At 39.0% G+C, this 15,899-nt stretch overlaps 1 protein-coding gene across 1 annotated transcript; it reads left to right on the top strand.

The window, feature by feature from the left end:
• Positions 1–33: 33 nt before the first annotated feature.
• On the top strand, positions 34–14,831 carry PSMA6 (proteasome subunit alpha 6). Its single transcript, XM_026849120.1, has 7 exons — positions 34–237; positions 4,288–4,382; positions 5,128–5,209; positions 5,459–5,614; positions 7,612–7,790; positions 9,943–10,037; positions 11,735–14,831. The coding sequence occupies exons 1-7, from the start codon at positions 162–164 to the stop codon at positions 11,790–11,792; spliced, it is 741 nt and encodes a 246-aa protein (XP_026704921.1). The 5' UTR covers positions 34–161; the 3' UTR covers positions 11,793–14,831.
• The last annotated feature ends 1,068 nt before the right edge of the window (positions 14,832–15,899 follow it).

Genomic DNA, 15,899 nt, shown 5'->3' with positions numbered 1-15,899 from the left:
GGCGGAGGTGGAGCGTGACGGTGCGCGAGCGGCGCGTGTTTGGGCGCCTGCGCGGAGCGCGTAACCCGGAAGTGCTCCGGCGGGCGCCTTGTCTGCGGTGGCGGTGGGCCCCTGCGTGCTGCAGCCCCTCGGCCGTTTGCCCGCGCCTCCCCGCACCCGCCATGTCCCGAGGCTCCAGCGCCGGCTTCGACCGCCACATTACCATCTTCTCGCCCGAGGGCCGCCTCTACCAAGTCGGTGGGTGTCCGGCCCCGGGGATGCTGCCGCTGAAGTGCCCCGTCACGGGCCCGGCCTGCCCACGCCGCCGCCGCTTCCCGCCGAGCCTGCCTGCCTTTGGGGAGGGGGGGAAATGTGGCGCCTTTCGTGGCAGGGGAATCACGGTTCCCGCCCTGCCTGGTCCCGCGGTGTGCGGGAAGAAGCCTGGTGGGAGTCTGGAGCAGCTGCGGTCCCAACCGTGCCGGCGTGGGGGCCCGGGAAAGGGATTCGCGCATGAGAGAAGAAAAACTTAGATCCAGGGTAGGCCCCCTCGAGTGTTCCCTGCCATGGGGAGGGACCTCCTGTGACTTCCCGGTGTTTGATTTCAGATGCTTGGAGATCACACTGACAGCTATTCAGTTTATTCCTTCTAAAGTATTTCTCGGAGTTTTTCTTGCCAAACATGAGATTGTGGTTTTGAATCTCAGAACTACAATAGCTGTTTGAAACGGGACTTGAACTGTCTCAAACTCTGCATGCCAGAGTAACAAAGTCAGTTTTCTGAGGTAGCCCGCACTCTCTTTACACCTGAATGCGATGTGTTCAGTACATCATGGCCTGTGAGATGGCAGCAACCATCTTTTAATTGCAGGCTTCTTTGAACATTCCGTGAGTGAGCTGTGGTCTAGCTTCACTATCTTCTGTAGGCCACTGAATTTTATTCATATTTTTACAGTGCACCAGATTCTGCAGAAGAGTGTCACAGTGCTGCTTCTGCAGAATACTCAGTAACAGCATAGTCAACTTGCAGTCTGATGGGACAGATCAGCAAGAGTGCTCCTGGAGGGTTCTTACAATGGGTCGGATTAGTTGTTTTGGCAGCATCATCTTGATGCCATCTTCACATGGAGCTTAGTGGCTCTTTCCCAGCTGCAGTGGCTTAACTGCATGTGCATTGCACAGCATATCCGTACATCCATCTGTCCTCCAGCACAGGAGGTTGCTGGGACCAGACTGTTTGAGTTGTCTGTGGTAGCCAATAGTTTCTTTTGTGACTGTCCTTGAGATTTTTTTCAGGAAGAAGGCTATTTGGAATAGACTTTGTGGGCAGGTGACCCAGTCTCGAGCAGTCTGTTCTTCAAGGAGCAGCTAGGAAAGTGCCTGTGTGTGGGGTCTGTACGCAAGTAGAAAGTTACCTGTACCAGATACTTACATACCTGGAGTGTGTATAAGACTTGTTCGAAACTTACTTAGTGAGCCTTATGCAAATGGATGGTAGGGACAGCACTTCCTCACACAGGATGTCAGTGGCAATGTGATGGAAGACTCATGGGCTCTGATCTTCTGTTGACTTTAAAACAGGCTGGTTGGTCTGCATTACCTTTCTAGCTGTTTCTCTGTTGCTATACTACTTGTTGGGAATGGTTTCTGCATCCTGTAGTAAAGAGAAAATCGAGCCTTGGTTTTCTACCTCCTGGGTATATTCAGCCATTAGGTTAATATATGAAAAATGTGCAGTACCTCCATATCTTTTACTGGTGTCTTAGAAGCAAGTATCAGCATGTGTATTTGAGAGCCTCTGCACACAGCCTGAAGCTGTCTGAAAGATATTTTAAGTACCTGTATGCTATGAGAAGAAAAATACGTAGGTGTGCATTGTTAACTTCAAGCAAGTATGAGCTCACTCTTACCTGTAGCCAGGCTGATAACTCAGGCATGATGCCACACTAGTGTCTCTGTTGGCCAGCATCTAGCTATAGCATGGGCAGAAAGCTCATGTTTGCTTGCTCATATCCAAATTTAGCTTCTTTGTCTTTCATTCTCTTGAATCCTGTACATCTTTGTCCCTTTGTTGTATTCAGATTAACTAGGTGTTGTTGCTTCAAGGTTGCCTTAAAATGAGGGGTTTCTGGAATTTGGCAGTACCTGAGCAGAGATTTCCAGTGTAGCAATATTGGACTGAAATGCCAGTACTTTGCTTCAGATCTTTCTTCTTCTTCCAAAGCTCAGAAAGCTCATGTGCCTTTGAAGTGATCTCATATTAGAAAAGCAACAGTTATTTAATATGTATTTCTCATTGCTGTGGTTAAAAAACCCTCAGAGCATCAGTGTTGTCTTGCCACCTGTTAGTTTATCTTGAAAGATGATGTTTCTCCTAAGTGGAATTTTGGGAGATGAAGAAAATTATTATGGCCAAATTTCTGACTGTTGTGATGTATTCAGGGGGCTGCTGTTTTCAGAAAGAACATATGCAGTACTACTGAAATACTTACATAGCAGAATACAGATGTAAAACACCACTAGCAGTTTGGATTTGTTATACTGTAAGAGCCACTTCACTTTTTGGCTTGTCTCTTTGAAAACTAAGCAGTGCAGATGGTAATAGGAACAGCATGAGGAGGGACTGCAGTTCAGCAAGCCTGGTTGACAGTACTTGTGAGTAGAACCGGTTTGAGGGCACCTATTCCTGATCCCACCTAAGTGTCAGACAACCACAGAAGGGTTGAGGTTGGCAGGGACCTCTGAAGGTCCATCCCCCTGCTCAAGCAGGGTCACCTACAGCCAGTTGCCCAGGACCACATCCAGACAGCTCTTGAATGTCTCCAATGAGGGAGCCTTTACAACCTCTCTGGAGTCACCCTCACAGTAAAAAAGTGTTTCCTGATGTTCAGACAGACCCAACTGGGTTTCAGTTTGTGCCCACTGCTTCTGGTCCTGTCACTGGGCACCACTGAAAAGAGCCAGGCTCTGTCCCCTTTGCACCCTCCCTTCAAATATTTGTACACATTTGTGTTGCAGAGCTCTGGCCTGGGGCTTCAAATGTAACTAGTTTGCTGGTGGTGCTAACTCATGTCTCACTGGGTTCTGTGCTTTGCTGCAGGCTAGCACTGACCATCCAGGGGAAGGCAAGTGAAGAGGTGAGCAGAGTTGTACATCTAGTGGAGAGAAAGGGGGAACTTTCTTTATGGCATGTTTGGGTAACCAATAAATGCTCTGATACCTGAGAGTAACAAATGCAGTTTCATAAATACATGGCGATCAGCCCTTCCCTAACACTGACTCAGCAGATTGAACGTCAAGATCCTGGTATTGCAAGATTTGTTTTTTTCATTTCAGAGTATTCCTCTCCTGTTGTGCAGTCTTCCATAGATCTGAATGCAGCTTTTGAAACAGCTGAGTTTCTTGCTGCCCTTATTTTAGAAGGTAGTTTTAGCAATTTGCTGTGCTGTTAGTTAGACCTGTCCTAAATTCCAGTTTAATTCACACAGCTAACAAATTCATCTACATTTAGCTACTGCCTGAAACTTGCCTCTCCTAACCAGATATTAGGACGCTCTGAATGTTTATCTATATTGCCAGATAACAACAACTTTAAAAATTGTTTCCTGAGGCTTTTGAAACCATCAATCAAGGGATAGTTATTTCATGGATCATATCATGTAAATCTTAATCCATTGTATTTATCTGAATAACGCTGCTTAGTTGGCATGTGCATAGGTTTCCTTTTAAAAAGTGAACAAAATTATTGCAGTATTTGAATGTAAAGTCAGAAAATGTGATAGTAAGGTTAAAACCAGTCTTCTGTGCCTGGTCCATCATTACAGTTTTAATCTGTATCAGTTAAAATCTGCAAAAGAAAATTGCATCCTTGCAATGGTAATAATGCTTGAAATACTTATCTGCTGCATGTTACAAAATCTTCTGTAAGGATTTACAGTTACTGTAGGTGAAGGTTGGACCATTTTGGTCAAGTGGAAACAGCCTTTTTTTTAAAAAAACAAATTCTGTTGCTGCTAAGCATTCTAACTAAACAAAAAGGCAAATTATTAGAAGTATTTGAAGGAAGCAGTGATAGTAGTTTAGTGAAGAGAGTCAATGACTCTAATTCCCATCAGCAAGTTCTTGTGTGCATTGTACTAAAGACCTTAGACACAAAGTGTTGCTCAAGTATTAAGGTATTATAAAGGTCAGAACTTGGTGAGGATTCTCTGTTGGGGGAGAGGTGTGTCAGAGTTAATTGTTCTAATATCTCTAACACTTTTTTTTTATTATAATAACACTTTTTTATTATAATTTCCATATTTTTTCTAGAATATGCTTTTAAGGCCATAAACCAAGGCGGACTTACATCTGTAGCTGTTCGTGGGAAAGACTCTGCAGTAATTGTAACACAGAAGAAAGTACCTGTAAGTCTGTTTTTGAGGGGGTGGACCAGAAGTAGATGAGAAAAAGGTGGGACTGAGCCTCTGCCACATTGATACTATATTTATTAGAATTTACATATATTTCTGTGTGAACTGAATGTTTTATTATCATTCTACTTCTTACAAGTTCTAGCTCTGTTTAGTGCTCAGTGGCACACTTCCTCACCAAGTACTGTAATATTGGTTTTCTCAGAAGTTATTGAAGGGATAAAGCTAAAATATGAAGTTGGTGCTGCTGTACTTTAGCATACATACATTACTCTGGCTTCTAAGTGCCGAGTTGTCTGTAATCAGTTTCCAGACTTCTTCAATTTCTACTCAGAAAATGTTATACCAATAGTATGCAGAACAGATTTTCATCAGTGTTTTGGCACAGTGGTGATGTATTGTTGACAAAGGGGGAAGCCCCTTGTGTTGGAAGGGCAGCATACAATAAGAGTGCAAGTTTGTGTATGTGTGTTCTAAAAGTTTCTTCAGGGGGGAAAGGACTTTGATGTTGGTCATGCTCTAGCTGTCATCATTTTGCAGATACTGCCGTTTTTACTTTCCCTATTCCTATTTCTTCTTTTGCATGCCTATCACAGTAAATAGTGGAGAGAAAGTGGAAAGACAATTGTTAGCTGATACTTTGGAGCTCTTCTGTAGGTACCAGAGCATCCAGAGTCTGTCTTTTTTTTGTACTTGAAGCACAGTGTTTTCTGTTAGATTGTTTCTATTTCCTCTTTAGGACAAGTTACTGGATTCCAACACAGTGACTCATTTATTCAGAATTACTGAAAATATTGGCTGTGTGATGACAGGAATGACAGGTATTTAATTCACTATCTTTAAGTATCTGAAGTGTGACAGATTTTTTTATGTAGTTTGCCAACTTTGCATCACATAAGTAAGTGCACTAGGAGATTTGTTCCACTCAAGTCTGGTTTTGGAGAACTTGTCTAGTTCTGATGTCTGTAATTTAAAGGCAAATTAAAGTTGGGCTTGGAATATGCATTCTCAAGCAATGCTAGGAATAAACACGGTACATGTTCAGTTCAAGTTATTTTCTCTCTGTCTAGCTGACAGCAAATCCCAGGTGCAGAGAGCCCGCTATGAGGCTGCTAACTGGAAGTACAAGTATGGCTATGACATCCCTGTGGATATGCTGTGTAAAAGGATTGCAGATATTTCTCAGGTCTATACACAGAATGCTGAAATGAGACCTCTTGGTTGCTGTAAGTATAGTGTATGAAATTAATCTTTTTCTTGTTGCTTGCAACTTCAAGTGTAAGAAATTCTCACCCATTTTCAAATTGTGCGAGATAACGGATGTAACTGAAGGAGTGAGGAGGGATGAACAGCCAAATGAGAGAGCAGTGCGGAAGTCTTGAATTGGAGACACCATTTTTCCACTGACTCAGCAGTTGAATTGGAGTAAATGATGTAGCCTCTTTAAAATGTACGATTTCACTTAAGGTTTTGGGTCCTAGTCTGTTTGTACCACACAGTGGTGTCTGTGAATGGGAGATGTTCTTTTTACCAGTATCTTGGTAAATATCACTGTTAAAACAGACATATGGAGAGTGCAGTTATGCTTGTGCAGGTTTTGTGGCTTTTTTATCTAAGTAGTATGTATAGGACAAAAATCTGCATAATTTTTGCTCTTAACTGTGAGATAGATATATATATATAGATATATATAGATATATATAGATATATATAGATATATATAGATATATATAGATATATATAGATATATATAGATATATATAGATATATATAGATATATATAGATATATATATAAAAAAATATTGAGAAGTGCTTCAAAATATTTCACTTACAAACATTTCTACACGTCTTGTTTTATAACAGCAAATGCAGCTTAAATAAAAGATGTGTGTAAAGTTGGTTTTTGTAGATATTCCTGGTTTTCTGTGTTCTGAGGTTGGTTCTGACTTGTTTTTTCTCTTGTGTTTGGCTGTAAGTAAATTATAACTGTACTGTTAGGCTGCCTGGGAACTGAGATAAAAACCAATGTTTTCTCAATTACTTTTTCATTAAGCATTCTGTCTGGGGTTCTTTTTGTTTGCTTGTTGTTTAGTTTGGTGTTGTGTTTTTTTCTTTTAAGAAGAATAGTTTCAGAATTGGTGAATCACTTCTCGTAATCATAGTAGGCACTAGCACTTCTCACTAAAGAAGTAACATTCAGGGTTGCACCACAGTTTCCATAACGGGGCAATTTCCCTGTGCTTGTAATGTTCAGGAATGATTGTTTCTTTCTTCCCTTGGCATTTCTCATGCCTTGATGCTACTGGAAAGTGAGGAGTTTTTAAATACATGAATACAAATGTATTTTTCTTAACTTGCCTTAACCTTTGTTGAAAAGGTGATAGGAATTTTTTTTTCCTGTTGTAGCAATAGCTGCTCAGAAGCTTATCAGCTGTAACTACTAGTTAAAAGTTACACAAGTGTAAAGGAAAAATAATTTAAAACCTGACCTGTTTTAGTGGTTTTGGTGTTTTGCAAGTATTGTTTTCAAGTTATTTTTAATATGCATAATGAGACTATATGACTGTAAATCTGGAAGTGTGGGTGAACACAGATGCATTTCAGTGATGTGACCGGTTTGTGTTACGTGAAGTCTATCCAACTTGAAAGCATTTAATCAAGTGGTTCTGATATTTCCACGTTTCATTTCAGATTTTTTTTTTCCTTTTAAGAGATGTAATGTGGTGCTTTTCAGGATTACAGCTGAGAATCTAAAGTTGATCTAATATTTCCATTAGTTTCAACATATTTGTAAGGTTGCTTTCTGGCAAAAGGCATGTGTTAATAGAACTATTGTTTTAAAGTGTCATATAATATACAATATGTGAACTGTGGCTGGGTTAACTTTATATTGGGATTAAACTTTTTTATTTCCTGATTTTGTGGTTCTCTGCACTCTAAGCATGGCAAAAATATTTCTGTGTTTAATGAATAGCCTTCTTTGGGAATGACCAAAATCTAGTTTGCCATAAACTGCCTTGCACACCTGGTAATGAGATGCTGGTGAGAAATGGCAAACTACAGAGAAAGAGGAAATCACAGCTCTAGGTATTGGATTGGTTCCCAAAAATGTACTGCTGTGCATGCATGTTTTTCACGGGAGAGGGGTATCTGTTCTTCAGTTGAATGAAATTGCTAAAGTTGGGGAAAGAAAGAAAGAAATTAATAAATTTTCTCTTCAAGGTATGATTTTGATTGGTATTGATGAAGAACATGGCCCTCAGGTATACAAGTGCGATCCGGCAGGTTACTATTGTGGATTCAAGGCCACAGCTGCAGGAGTTAAACAGACAGAGTCAACCAGTTTTCTTGAAAAGAAAGTAAAGAAGAAATTCGATTGGACATACGAACAAACAGTAGAGGTAGGCCAGCAGAAGGAAAAATACTTGTTAAAGTATTTTTAATGAATGTACTGTATGTAGGCTTGCGATGTAGAGGAACAGGATTAAGTATTTCCTGTTTTCTTACAGTTCTGTATTGCTGCCAGAGCAAGTATAGTTATTCCAGCCAGAAAAATCTTTTGAAAGTATTTTGCAAATGCTTAAATAGTCATCTGATCTGCTTTTTCTCCTTTACATTAACTGAAGCAGAATCTGTAATTGTAGCACTCCCACTGTAGCTGGTGGTTGATTACTACAGTTGATTCTGGGGGTACCAGTACTATTTTCTTTTAGTGGCACTTAAAACAATCCTCATGATAGAAGGCATTTCAAACAGGACAGGGTGGTGCTTGTCTGTCAGTTTAGTAAATATAACACCAGTTGTTATGCCTGTTGTGAAACTGTTGTTCCAGGCCCATTATAAAAATGTATCCTACTTATATAGTATGTGAGTAAAATGTTTCTATGACTAAAATAGGTCAATGAACTTATTTTATAAATCATCCTTACTTTTTCACTTACACAGTATAGAGATCTGTTTAAACAGTCCTCTTCCATGGCCCTTCTCCTCCCAGGACTTGTTCTTCTCTAATAATGTTAACATTTCCTGCATCACAAGATCAGCAGTTGAAATGAGGAGTAATAACCTAAGCAACTGACTCCCCTGTAAGATTAACATAGTGTTAAGATCCCTGTGTGTGCTATGCAGATTAAGACCTTTAACTAAATTACTGCTGAAGTTCACATTACTATGAAAAGTACTATTTAAACAAAGTTCTTAGCGTAAACTGTTAAGTTCTATATGTATACCTTAATAAATGCTGATTTCCTTAATATGCAGTTTCTTTAAAGAGATGATCCTGAGAGGGTTAAATAAACATAAGCGTATTGAAATTGAATGTTTTTGAAATTACCTCCCAGATCCTTTTTTATCCTGGCTAAATATTTTTCTGCTTGATTATACTGTGCATGTCTATTACTTGAGCAGTTGGAGGTAGACGAAACAGTCTTCATATTCTTGTTTTTCATTCATAAAACTTCTATGGTATGGCACAAATACTTAATTGGTAATTAATCTGCCAGTCAAATCCTGGATGTGCTTGTTGTCTTTGTAAAAATGCTGAGATTGAGAATGTAGATCAGATATTCTAAAAGTCAACAGTGATGGGGAGAAGCAAGTCTGTCAAGCAAAACCAAGAATCACGTTTTTGTAATGTTCTTTGCACAGACACACACACTGCCTTTTTTTTTTTTTTAAGTTTGCAGTGCATTAGAGGTAATGCTCCAAGGATAAGAATTTTGTGGTTTGGGGTTTTGGTTTTTTTTTTCAACTTGTTAGTCTTTTGATAAGACACCTATATAGTTTTATGGGATTGTTGCAGAATTAATGTATTATCAACATTTTGAAAATAAACTTTAGAAAAAGCCTTGTCTGGTGTTCTACACTTCCTAACACATTACTGATCAGAATTACATGCCAGCATGTCAGAATAGCTGATTTGATAAGCATTTAACTACATAGCTGTTGTATGGAACTTCTTTTTATGCTCAGTCATCATTTTAGGAATACATCTTTAGCATTATGGTGACCATACTGCAGGGTTAAGTATGAATGAGATTGGAAAGAACACCTTTTAAAACAGGTGATGATCAGAGTGGAAAAAAAAATAAAGCCGTGATGAAATGCAGCTTTTACAAACAGCTGACATAATTTTAATTACCAGAAGAAAAGCCAAAATGGAAGCAAGTGACATGTGCTTTGAGTAATGTTGGACTGTAACGATGTTTGTCTTGTTTGCCACTAATGAAACATCTTCTGTCCTTGGGACCTGGAGTTTTAATCTTTGCATGATAAAAGGTTTTGGTTTTGTTGTAGCTTTTATTTTTGCTATGAAAATGACATGTCCCTTGTTTTTTTTGTAGATTGGGCTTTTTAGGGAGAACACCTGAGAGGAACTGTACTCTGTAACAAGAGAAAACTATTTAAAACTTTTCAGCTGAGGTTTTAAGGCGGAAGGAAATAACTTAAAACTAGAAGGAAGAGTAGTCTTTAATGCTATGTCTATTTAAAAAAAAAAAAAGCCTTAGTGCTTTTTGTTTAATGATAGTTTTTTTCCTTTTTTATTGCTTTCAGACAGCAATAACATGCCTGTCTACTGTACTATCCATTGATTTCAAACCTTCAGAAATAGAAGTTGGTGTAGTTACAGTGGAAAATCCTAAATTCAGGTAAGTGGTGTTGATAAAACTTGGTGTGTTTTTCTGGTTATGTGCAATTAGTTTTCACTTTTTCTATAATGTTAAATCGAGAAAAATACATACATGTCAGAAGCTGAACTTTTGGAGTTGTTGTCTTCTTACTTGTAACTATTTAAAATATGTAGGAGTAAAAGACATTGTTTAAATAAATAACAGTTTTAGAAGATTTGACTTGGTAAGGGATCCAGTAGAGAGAACTGTTGTCTTTTGTTTCTTAAAAGGGTACTGCTTTATGTGATTATTAAAATGTAGTTACATCTGGTCTAGATGATTTTTCATGCTTAGAAGAATAACATTTTTTTTCTACTAGTATCTGGAGTCCATTTCCAAATCATAGTTATGACAACTAATGCAGTACAGTCTGTTTTATATTAAGGAAAATTCTGCAAGTCCCTTAGTTTGATTTAATTCTTTTCTAAATGGGATCTTTAAATGACTGTTGCTCATCTTGTAATTGTAGCATTTTTTTAAACTCTCTGGTATATAGATAATAGATTATGAATTTGTATGATTTAAAATATTCTATTTAAATTTTACAAGAATAAAAGATCCTGGATTTTAAAATCACTGCAGTGATTTGGAATTGGCTGAACTTTTACTTTCTGAGTACATTGCATTCCTGCCTAGCATGAAAGCAAGATGCTGCAATTTCCTCCCTCCCCCATTATTGCCTGACTGCAAGTGCAGCTGCACTGTGTGCAGCTAGGTTACTTGGTCACTCTATCGAGAGAGCACCTGGAAATCTTCCTGCTGAGGGCTATACCTCCCATCAGATACAGTGTACTTGACAGCCTCCTCACAACACAGTATATAGCTGCAGAAGTATGCATGGAATGTGGGAAAATAAGTTTTGGGGCTTTTTTGTTAATGCAAAAGGACTCTTTAGGTGTGTTTTACCTAAAATTGAGGTAAGTCTGGGTTGCTGCTGAGGAGTTCAGTTATTTCTGACTTAGTCTTTCATTGCTTTTTTTTTTTAATTAAAAAAAAGCAAAACCAAAAAAAAACCCAGCTAAGTAGGGAAGAAAAGTCCTCTGCTGCTTTAGTCTAGCTACTTGGTAGGTAGGGATTGGAGAGAGGCTTCAAACCTTTGGGTCCTCTAGGTACAGTCTCTTGAGTGCTTTCTGATGTGTTTAAAGTTGACATGGTGATGGTGGGTGGTTTTGCATTTAGTGGCATGTGTTTAGGATAACAGAAAGACATAGCATTTTTAGAAAGCACACGGGACCTGCATTACCCCTTTTTACTGCTGCTTAAGGATCAAGTGCTAGCTTTCTGCCAAACTTCATTTACCAATCTTACACCCTTTTCAGAAAGGATGGATAACAAGGAAAGGGAGAAGGCTATGAAAACCTGTGTCCCCCTCGGAGTAATCATAATAATTACCGTACCCATTCTGCTCACCAGGTCCCAGCTTGCAAATACATTACTCATGAGGAATTACCTGTTCTTTTTCTACCATTTGTTACTACTTTGCTCTCTAGTGCCTTTGATTCTTCCTTTGTTTTTCAAAAAGAATTGGAATGTCAGCCTGTGGCCCAGGCAGCAGCACTTTAAAGGGCTGAAAGATGCATTGTATAAAACTTACTTGTGTAGATATTAGGTTATAATATTGGAGCTTAAGGGGAAGAATCATTTAAGCTATTTAAGATTTCTTTTTGTTCTTTCAGGATCCTTACAGAAGCAGAGATTGATGTGCACCTTGTAGCTCTGGCAGAGAGAGACTAATTAGCATTCCTGTTTCCATTGTCTGTGCTTCTGCCCAGGATATTTGGTGAAAAGAAAACACTTTAATGGCTTTCAATTATGGATGGAAAACAATGTTCACTATATGATGTATTTTACTCTGTACAAATAAAACAGAGGTTTTTGAAATATTTGGTGTCTCCCTTTAATGTAATTTTTTTAACTCTCAGCTCTATAAAGTTTTCATCAAAATGCTTGATGACTTTGTTTCTGTCATGATTGCTTGCATTTTAGTTGTATTTTAAGAGAAATTTTATACTCTGCATTGTATTTTTCATCTAAGCTAGTTGGCTTCTAGTGTAGAGTTTTATATCAGATTGTGGTATGTGTGGCTTGAGATAACTTGTACATTTACATGCATTCTCTTGCCCTGATGTTGAAGGGCTTATAACATTACTGGCTTAACTGTACTGTTACTGTGGAGAAGTTAAGAAGAAAATAAGATCTTAATATTTGCTCAGATTTGTATGAGGATATAGGACAAAAGTTGAAGCAAAAAACTTGAGCTGCCATTCCCAGTGCATTCCTTTAGACTGATTTATTTGGGGCGCAGGTATTGAATTTAACAGACTTCTATGATTAAACTGCGTTGAAGCTAACATTTATTTAGGGGGACAGATTATATATGCAGTGTACTTTGGGATTTGGCTGTCACCTACCTGGTTTTAAGGCTTTGGGCAGTGCCAGAAACAATGTTGGGGCTGGATAGGGCCCCACAGAAAAAGTCCATTAATAAGAGTGTCTCTAGGAAGCAATTTCCCTTGTTCCTTCAAAGGTTCTGAGTTAGGAGAAAGGAGAAGACTGCAAAAACTTGAGTCAAGGTGAAGGAAAATGCATTCTTGTTTTGCTGCAGTTGAAGGGGTTTCGGCCTCCGCAGCCAAAAGGGAGATGATATGAGGGAGGAGACACTGAGGAGAAAGGGAAGATTACTAGGCATTTTAGCTGTGGGGTAGACATGAGAACTGTCTTGGAAGAATGCCAAGCTGATACAACTTAGCTCCTTACCTTCATTCCTCTGTTGTGCTATTCCTATATTGGCTTTAATTACTCTAAAATTATCTTTGATTTTGTTTTTTTAAACCTTTGGGGAAGGCCTCAAGTCATCAGAAACTGGGGTTGCTTAATTTTTATTTTTTTTTTTTGCTTTGCAGTTAAAGCCCCTTCAATGTGCATTTTTCAAGTTCATTGTAGTAAAAGAGATGCAATTCTGTGTTTGATGGTTTTAATAAAAAATAATGCTAACCTTATGTGATAACTGAGTTGGGGAGATTCAAATGTACTGTGCGTTGTTGACTTTAAAAGGCTTCCTGAATTTCCATTTGTGCCTGCAAATTTCAGCTTCCCTAATGTCAAGTAATGTATGGATGATAAAATGAAGCAACCCTTGATACTGGTTTTGGGTTGGTTATCTGAGAATTCTGTGTGGTTTTGTGCAACAATTGACAGCATGCTAATGGTGTGTTTGGAAAGGTCTGTATTGTTCCAAGTGACAGCTGAGTTTCTGAAAGTTCCTCAGACCTTTTTTCCTAATATTCCAGTTGTAGAACAACCTGGAAATCATAATTTACTCTGTCATAAAATAATCCAGTGATACTTTGTTCTTGGACAGCTTTAATTATGTGTATAAAACTTCACTAATGACTTCTTGAACAAAACAAAAGGAAGGTGACAATCTGGGAGCCATATAAGTAGAGCATATTTGCATAGTATTTAGTATTAAAACTCCCTGCAACACCTTTAATTCTAACTTTTGGAGCTTGTATGTGCTTGTATAACTGAGGTGGTAGTTCTGAGCACAGTGGGGGTGTGTTCATGCCTTAAATTTTGCAATGCAGAGCATCCCATCTTGTGTTCAGAGGTGATGAAATAAGCTGTCTGCGATATATTAACTGGGAATGTTGTCTCTTTTATAAGCAAAGGCAAAATTGCAGCAACTGAAATTCCATTTTTGCTAGTATTTTGTCCTGTAGTGAAAATTCATGGTTCTCTTTTTCATACTAACAATGGGAATTTTTCAGTCAAAGCTTTTTGTTTAAGGCAGATATGCAGATGGAGGTACCTGAGCTAATGGGAAAATCCCATGTATTACATGTGATCACATTCCTCCCACCCTGGAGCAGACAGCACCTGCAACCAAACTGTACCAGCCATGTCTGGTGTTGAGCTGTACCTGGAATCACCTGCACTTACTGAGAAACTAGAGTACCATGATATGATCCTAACACGTTGGTTTGGGTAGAACTTATCAAGAGTGATACCAGACGGGCTCCATACATTTGTGGTTTGTTTTGCCAGTGCCGGTAGATGCAGTTACAGCATGAATGCATGGGTAGTTAAGCAGGAATAGGATGAAGTCGTATTTGCATACTTGACAGAGACTGGCTCTGCACAGCCTTGTAACTGTGTCCATGTGACATTCCTAGTGCTCTTCATTTGTGGTGTAGAGTGGAAGGATTCAAATCGAATTACATGCAGTCAGCTTAGGTAAATCAGTATTTACTGGACTGTGAAAAGCATCTGGATTTCTTATGAGCAGCGCCCCCCTCTGAGGGGACCCCTGAAGCAGTAACGGCATGAATTATAGACACATCACTTAATAGGGAATCTTAACATATATCGTGTGTGGGTCAGCAGGAGCTGTCAGTGTATTCATCTGGGAAAGAAAAGATGTTAAGGCAGGCAGTAATAAACCTCTCTAGGATTTCAGATACTTCTTAAGTGCGACACGTACTGAATCAACATGTAATGCACAAGTCAGACCACACCTTTTCACTGTAAAGCCTGCTGTGATGGCAGTCTAAGCACAGAAAGGTAGATGGGGAGTTCAGGTGGAGTGAGTACATGAAAATATATTACAGTCATTTTAATGACAGGGATTAATATGTTGCACTACCTTCTCTGTCCTATTTCTCACTAAGCCAATGTCCACCTGTACCAAATAAGAAATAGTTTGGTTCAGTGCACATTGTTGGAAGTAACATGAAAGAATTGGATCTGTAGCTTGCTGGCATCTGAAGGAAAGCCTGCTATTTTGAGTTCTGCAAAACAGAGGTCTTTTTGGCTCATGAGATCAAGTTTTTGTGAAGCGTATGCATGACAACATTCATGTTTTCTTCTAGAAAAAACCCTACACTACCAGGGTAATAACGGTAGGGGCATTGCTTTTCATTTTGCAATCGTTGATTTTTTTTTTTTTTTAGATGGGAAGTTCTTAAACTGTCATAGCTTGTTCCAGCCAGTTCTTGCTAGTAACAATTTGTTCTGTTCTCTTATTTTGCTGTAACCCAAACTATTTGGAAACAATGAAAGACATCCTGTCCTTCAGGATCCGTTGGAACAGTGAACTTAAACCTCTCTGCCCAAACTAAAACAAGGATCATCACGTGCTTATTCAAAGCTGCTTAAAATAGTGTCTGGATTTTTTTTTAGCATGATTCTCACATTTTAAAAAAACAAAGAAAACACTTCCTCCTGTCCTTCATACTACATCTGCAGATATAAACTTGAATTTCTTAACTGAGGTTTTTGACAGTCATTTATCAGCAATGTGTGTTGCTGTTCACCAAGGTTTTCTTAGCATAGTAATCTCTTCTGTAGTAGTAGTCTTAGTATGTCACCACCATCTATGAAAATTCTGTGCTGCAGTGTTAAATATGGGAACTGTAATGTACTTGACTAAACCTGCTGAATGAATAGACTCAGCATATCACTAAGTCAAAATCCAGCTAACTGCATTTGGCAGAATTGAGTCATCTAGGAAGAAGTGTGTGCTTCTGCTTTTTCGGTTAATATTTTTCTCCTGGTCCTTTTTGGAACCTGTCAGCTGTAGCTGAGCTTCCTGGTGCTGCAGATGCACTACATGGCCTTGCTGGACAAGTCATTGTGGCTCAGCCAATATATACATTGAACCACAAACCTCTGGAATAAAGTTTCTTAGCTAAGGCTTTAGCAGCATAGTATGCAATGCAGATTAGGATGCACGAGCCAAGCTGTAATTTTTTGCCAGCAGACTGTTTCTCTCCCAGAAAACTGCCTCTTGTGACACCCACAGGCATAGAGAGTTGTGAATATAAGGAATCCCATAAAGGA

This window comes from Athene cunicularia, assembly GCF_003259725.1.
Source record: "Athene cunicularia isolate RWA chromosome 5 unlocalized genomic scaffold, athCun1 chr5_part1, whole genome shotgun sequence".
Lineage (NCBI taxonomy): Eukaryota > Metazoa > Chordata > Aves > Strigiformes > Strigidae > Athene > Athene cunicularia.
The sequence above is the reverse complement of the archived record's forward strand: the minus strand, read 5'-3'. Positions and strand labels throughout refer to the sequence as shown.

Coding starts and splice junctions, on each gene's coding strand:
- PSMA6 (XM_026849120.1), top strand. CDS start 162: ATGTCCCGAGGCTCCAGCGCCGGCTTCGACCGCCACATTACCATCTTC. Junction 5,615..7,611: donor AATGAGACCTCTTGGTTGCT/GTAAGTATAGTG, acceptor TTTCTCTTCAAG/GTATGATTTTGATTGGTATT. Junction 10,038..11,734: donor GTGGAAAATCCTAAATTCAG/GTAAGTGGTGTT, acceptor TTGTTCTTTCAG/GATCCTTACAGAAGCAGAGA.